At 44.2% G+C, this 7,123-nt stretch overlaps 1 protein-coding gene across 1 annotated transcript in view; it reads left to right on the top strand.

Annotated features, from left to right (window-relative positions):
* LRIG1 (leucine rich repeats and immunoglobulin like domains 1) overlaps positions 1-7,123 on the top strand; it is a 97,604-nt gene that overhangs the window by 69,149 nt on the left and 21,332 nt on the right. Inside the window, exons 6-7 of the mRNA XM_018554488.1 lie at positions 2,047-2,190; positions 3,592-3,735. Coding sequence (XP_018409990.1) covers positions 2,047-2,190; positions 3,592-3,735 — 288 coding nt within the window. The remainder of the gene's footprint in view (positions 1-2,046; positions 2,191-3,591; positions 3,736-7,123) is intronic.

Below are 7,123 nucleotides of genomic sequence, written 5' to 3'. Positions count from 1 at the left end.
GTTGGTTGGGTTGGGAGCACTTAATTAAAGCTCAATGCAAGTCTCTCCCGAGCAGATACAGCACCTCCTGGGATTAGCAGGCCTGCTCTGCCAGTTCCACCAATGCCCTGGATTCATTAATCCAAAAACAACACCTCATAAAACCTATATTGGATCCCCTCAGATAAATGGTCTGTTTAGAGATTAGAGGCCGACTTTACCCTATAAAGTGAGAAGTAGTTAGACTTTTAGGCGTACGGGGGCCGTAGGCGTTAAATAGCCTCGCAGACGATGATCGGTAGTTTAATCAGACCCCTCGGTTGAAATCTAAAGGTGGGATCATCTTTCAGACCACACATGCGAGTGTTAACGGGAAATGTTACAAGGTATCGGTCGCTTTTTATGTCTCGGTCATGAAGTTTTAGCTATAAAGAACTTATGAAAGCCAATGGCTGCAATGCTATAGTTTAATTTTTTTTTAATAGTTTATGAAGGCAGTTTCGCTCCTTCTAAACGCCCTACCATGGGAACCATTCACAGTTTTGCGAATGTCTGCTTGTTTTCACACATTTGTCGCAAGTGTGATGCACTTGGATGTGGCAAAATCAACACGGTGATCTGATGCCTAATTATGTGATGTAGACCACTTTTTAAACAGGTGCAAGCGATTTAAACCAGTGGTTCTCAACCAGTGTAACCTCAGGACCCACATTTGTCTTTAAATTATATATTTTTTTAAGATCCACCCAGTCTCCCTACCTAACGAGAACTGTAGTGGATCCCCAGCCTGGGGTCCAGCATGTGCTGCTGTGCTGTGATGGAGCTCCATCCATATTTGCATTGCTTGTACAGCTCCCTTCCGTGCCTTGAGTGGGTGTAGGGAGCCAAAATGTGATGTCACTCCAGTCCAGGCACCTGTACAAGACACATGTGGAAGCTGTAAGCAATGCATGTATGGATGGAGCTCCCTTATGGCCATACTTTCAGCCCACCCCACTGCAAGCTGACACGAGGGCCGGGCAGCATACTTTGAATGGCTGCTCGGCGTGAGAACTGACGATGGTGCGCCAGGGGGAGGCTGAGGAGCCTCTCACCTAGAAAAGTGGAAGGCATGTGGTGACCCACCGAATATGAGGTTGTGACCCACAAGTTGAGAACCAAGGATTTAAACCACTGTTTAAACAAATGCAGGTGTTGTAGGCCACTTTTAAACGGGCGTAGTTATCTGAAAATTACTTAATTTTAATCTTTTTTTTCTGCTGTTTTTATTTTAGGCAATTTGCAACTTCACACCTGAGCATTTTCAGGCAATTTTGAAGCTTTTTTTTGCATACTGTTCAGGCTTGAGAATTTTTGTTTTAGTCAATGGAAAGCTGGTTACTAGAAACCGGAAATGGTTGTTGGGCGCGAAATCTCGCAAAAACATGCATTGCGTGTGGTTTTTCTGGAGCTTTCTTTAAAGTCTGTGGGGCCAAAAACACCCCATGAAAAGTTCTTGTCAATATTTTACAGATTGTCTCTAAGGGTCACCATACACCATTTGACTATACAGTCTCTGTACAATCAAATTTAGATTGACCAAAAGTATGTAATACAAGGACCTACCTAATCTACCCAATCAATTTGTATCCAGCCAGGCAGGCCTTTGCACTGCATAGTTGTAGATCTAAAGGAGATTGTACAGCCACATTGTAAGGTACGTGATGAGGTTAATTAATAATGATAATTAGTGATATTGGGCTAGAAAATGTGGGACTTTTTATTAGTCTGAGAGCAGTACAGCCGGAGTTCCTTTTCTAGCTAAGTATCGGTTTTCGTTAAGTTTAAACAGGCCGGGCCGGGGAACAATACAAGCCTTCAGATCTCTCTGGTGCTTCTCTGTAAGGTCTCTCATCCTAGCAGGTCTTCAAGTCCCTGTGGAGGTGTAGATGGGGGGAGAGAGCGATAGGATCTGTTATCCTTTATCCCGAGCTTTGTGGCCTCTTGTGTCTGTTGCACAGCGCGGGCTGACTAGCAGCCAACAGGTTACAGTGTAACAACGTTCCGTGACATCTCTCTGTTTTGTAGGGAGCTGAATCGAAATCGGATTCGGCTAATTGAGGGGCTCACGTTCCAGGGCTTGGACAACTTGGAGGTTTTAAAGTTGCAGCGGAACAACATCAGTAAACTGACGGATGGAGCCTTCTGGGGCCTGGCGAGGATGCAGGTCTTGTAAGTATCGATATGTAAATATCTGTATTCCTGTAATCTGCAATAAACAGGTCACAGTAAATATTTGTTTACTTGTAGCAGATTTATATTGCTTTTATATTCGATGCAAAGAAGCAGCCATGTTGTAGACTGAACCCATATACAAGGCATTATTTAATTGGATTGGGCAGAGTTTGTGACATCATCTGCCCCTTCCCTCTGCCGCTTTCAATCAGAGAACACCTTTTATCCATTAAAGAGAAAATACAAGACATTCTCTGAAAGGCGGAGGTTTCAAGTGAGCAACCCACTGTGTTCAGTATACAGACGGCAAGCCACTCAAGCAGCGCCCGGAAGAGACCAGCGCTAAATGTACATGGCGCAGGCTACTGCTGTGTATTTCTGCATCCCCAGCTACATTGCGGATGTGAGAGATGAACATTTAGATGTAACCAAGCAGGGGCAATGTTCAGCATGAACTTTTCCTCTTAGCACCCGGAAGAGATCAACGCTAACTGTTTGTAGCGCAGGCTACTACAGTGATTTTCTGCATCCCCAGCCACCCTCCAGGTGTGAGAGAGGGATTAGATGTAACCAAGCCGAACTAGTGTACGTTTTAAATTAACTCCTTCAGTTTGAACTTTTCCACTTAGCACCCAGAAGAGACCAGCGCTGACTCTACGTAGCGTAGGCTACTACAGTGAATTTCTGCATCCCCAGCCGCCCTCTTGATGTTAGATATGAAGACATAGATGCAACAAGGCTGGACCAATGTACATTTTATGTTCATTTCTGGAGTTCAGTTTGAACTTTTTTTTCTTACCGCCTGGAGGAGACCAGTGCTGACTGTACATGGCACAGGTTACTGCAGTGTATTTATGGCATCCACAGCCGCCCTCTGGATGTGAGAGATGAAGAATTAGATGTAACCAGGCTGGACCGATGTACGTTTTAAGATCATTCCAAGAGATGAGCTTTATTTTTCTCTCAGCTGAGATCATTCGACCAGTGCCTAAGAATCTAGTCCTGTGACTCAGGGAGGGATCCCCAGGCAGTGTTTTTTTTTGGCAGGACAGGTACTAGAGAATTTGTTTGTTTGTTTTTAGAAGTTGCAGAACGGGGATGCTAACTTTGGTTTAGGTCCACTTTACAATTTCAATCTCCTGTTTTGCCATTTTGATCTCTTCCAGTTGCATTGTGGGCAAGTGTTGCTCTGTTTGCGTGCATCGCACAGGTCAAGGTACGGGTCTCTATTCCTTTAGCTGAACATCCCCAGCTGAGTAAATGTTAGGTAAACAGTGACACTGTTGTTTTCATCTGCAGGGAATATTTGTATGATGGATGTATGTACTGCAGCTGAAGGCCACATTTTAACCTATAGATCCGTCTTTCTTCCTCCCTCCCTGCTGCCTGTCTCTGCAGACATCTGGAATATAACAGCTTGACAGAAGTAAACAGCGGCTCTCTGTATGGACTGCGGTCCCTGCAGCAGCTTTACCTCAGCAACAACTCCATCTCCAAGATCAGCTCAGGTGGATGGAGCTTCTGCCAGAAACTTCAAGAGCTGTGAGTACTACCTGCGTTAAAGGGGAACTTTAACTTTAATCCATTTTGGGGAGAGTCCGTGTCCTTACCCTTTTAGCACCGTCTGCTGCCCCAGTTCAGTTACCATTGCCGTTGACTCATTCACTCTATATCCCTATGAAGAAGCAGCGAGAAGACAGATGATGAGGCATTTCTGTGATCTCCGAAGGAATTTATGGAGAGTTTAGGCCCGTGATCAGTAGCTTAGCTGAAACGGAGCACAGCCCGTCATTGTCATGCTACGTAAGGGGAGTGCAGTAGTTATCAAACTTTGCCTTTGATCTCTACTACAGATGGCTGAATTTTCTGCTTCAGTCAATAGATGCCTCCTAGAACTTTGCAATTAATGCCAATCAGAAGCTTGAAACACATTCATTGAAGCCATGACCCAATAACAGTGAAACTAAATCAGAGAGGTACATAGAGGAGGGTTTTCTGGCTTATAAAGATAAAAGCAGGCATCTTGCAGTGTCTGTCCTTGGATAAACGTATGACTTTTAGATGCTTAAAAATACAGCTTCAGTTTAGAGCTTAAAACCAACCATTAAAAGAGAAGTATGGGGTAACCTTTTTATCCCATAGTTCTCTTTAGGACCATGGGAGGACATGTACTAACGTCCTCCTGTGACCCAAAGCTCAGTATATAGCAAGCTTTTGCCTGCTATATGCTGAGAGTGCCGCAGCCGGGACGTATCCTGACAATACTGTCGAGATCCACCCAGCTGGCTGATTGACAACGGGTTCTGCCTATCTAGAGGCAGAGCCAGATGTGCCTGCCCCCTCCCCTTTTCATCCCTCCATTCAGCGCTGGAGGATCGGAGAGGGGAGGGAGAATCCCTGCGGGTAGCGGTGACTACAGTTATCGCTCAACGCAGGGAGACGGTCGGGAAGTCAGCGAGCGACGGTATGTGTTCACTCACTTCCTAAGCTATAGAGCCGACATGTGACAGTTTCAATGTCACACATCGGCTCTAACTATGAGGATGAGTGGAAATCCACTCGCCTCATAGTTCTCCTTTTTAAAGAGCAATTTCACTTTTGTTGAGAAATAAATACCCTCTCGGTGATCTGTGTACATTGCAAGAATTTTATTAAACTTTTTCCCACCTGTTTCTGTTCTGTAGAAAAAGCTGTTTGCTGCAGCATGTCCTTTCCACACTGGTCCCTGAATGGGAGAGTCTGGTTCCATTATAATCGACTAGTGGATTTTCTGTGGTCTAATGAGGAAAAGTGCAGTGTCTGCATCCCTTTAGTAGCAATTGAACCCAAAAATTTAATTCTTATTGCCAGGGATGCCAGAAATTATACTTGTATCTTACTTCTGCTGACTTCTGGGAAAATCAGTCAGCCAATCACATAAGCAGGAGTTACCCTTTAAATCTCATTAGCGCTGAATACTGAAAAATGGCCTGGATGGGAAGGGGGTTTAACACCGCGGATGTCAACTGGTTAATATGTTCATGTCACTTCAAATTTTGTTTTTAGTCTTTTGAAATGGGCAGCGTTAAATAAAATAATGCCAGGTGATCCTGCAGTGAAAGTTGTATTTATTTAACACTTCCTGTTATTGGGTGACAACACTCTGTTCCTGTTTCCCAGTTGTGCTTCTGTGTTTTCACCCTTTTGACATGCATCCCTGAGCCGTGATCAGTTGCTCAGCCGCTGCGAGTGCAGAGTTAGCAAACCACTGCTGAACGCTGTGCTGCAAGTCAGCGCTCAGCACTGCTAACTCTGCACTAGCAGCGGAAATGAGTGTGCGTAGAGCACTGAGTGTGACGGAGAAGGTATGGACAGAGCAGCAGCGGCCATTTTAACTGTGGGCACACCTGGCAGCGCTGGAGAAAATTTCCTGAACCCCGATGGAGGGAATCAATTAGGTGTTTTTAAACTTCATTTAACGTTTTGGTGGATGAGCACACCAAATAATCATTGGAAAATTGTATTTGTTAGTCAAAAATATTATCTTCCGCCATTTTGCTTAGCACTGTGCAGCCAAAGCGTTCAGTGGAGCTGCTGCAGCGAACTGAAGTGCTGCAGAACAGCTACTCGGCGCTAAGGAACTGAACACTCCTCCTGTGTAGCCTGCAGGCAGCCATGCCGACACATTGCACAGGCATGCTCCACCATTGTCACTATCAGGAAACCAGTCCAGAGCAATGCTGTGCAGCTGACGGAGTGAATGCATGTAGACAGGAAGTGACTGAAAGGGGCCAGAGATGATCAGCAGCACCGAGATGCAAAATAGGTTAAAACAGTATTATATGGGGGAAATGGCAAACTAAAAGCCCCAGACGGGGTTTTTTATCAACTTTAAGCTTTTGGCTAGCATGTCTAACCGCAGCAGGTTCACACAGCAAGGAAGCCCACCGCGTCACTCAAACCCTTTGCAAATTATTACTGAAATAACTTTTTTTTCTTTAACAGATTTATCTCATTAACCTGCCACATTCATATTTATTTTATCTATCAAATCCTAAAAACAATATAAATTCCTTTTAAAAGATAAACCTGAAGAAAGACTGAAATACATAGCGATGCTTTTAAAGGGTCCGGTTACACAGGGGGGTCAGCGCACTAATCCCCCCCACCCCCACCTTGAGTACTAATGCACATAAAATATTTCTCTTAATCCAGTCTCATACAGCAGCATTGTGTATTTAACGACCGTTTCCCGTTAATACTTCCCCGCTCTGTTAACGTTACACGGTCAGAGGGTCGTTTAGGTAAACCACAAAATAATATTTATCCTCCGTCCTGCATGGATGTGAAGGGTGGTGTAACTTCTAGCAAAACGGCTCGCCGTACAAAATAATTTACTGACTCGGGAAAACGCACACCATGCTCGACACGGTTTACAACGACGCGGCCCAATCTCTACCATCAATTACAGCTCCTAATATATATATATATCAATTCTACCATCTACCATCAATTACAGCTCCATATATATATATTTCCCCCTCTAAAAGGGGGGGGGGGAATATATATATTTTTTTTTTTCTTTCTTTTTATTTTTAACTTCTATACACATATATTCAGCCAAGATTAATGATGTGAGCTAACTCGCATACTGGCGCGCGGCCAAAATAACGTCTACGCTTTACTATTAAAGAATTTAGCCAAGAGATAAACGGATTTCTGAGAAAGTAACCCAAGATTCCATAAAAACAAGAAAAAGTTCACTTTGATACAACGCAGGCGGAACATCTGCCACCAGCAGAAACAGACGATCGTTTTTCTGCTTTTATTTCCCATCACTTTAACGCGGCGGAGAAAAAAAACCGACAGAGAGCTACCGCCATTAGGAGCTGTAATTGATGGTAGAGATTGGGCCCCCTCTAAAAAGACTACATGCTTTATCCTCTTAGGT

This window comes from Nanorana parkeri, unplaced genomic scaffold (genome assembly GCF_000935625.1).
Source record: "Nanorana parkeri isolate BGI_ZX_2015 unplaced genomic scaffold, ASM93562v1 scaffold9, whole genome shotgun sequence".
NCBI classification, from domain to species: domain Eukaryota; kingdom Metazoa; phylum Chordata; class Amphibia; order Anura; family Dicroglossidae; genus Nanorana; species Nanorana parkeri.
The sequence above is the reverse complement of the archived record's forward strand: the minus strand, read 5'-3'. Positions and strand labels throughout refer to the sequence as shown.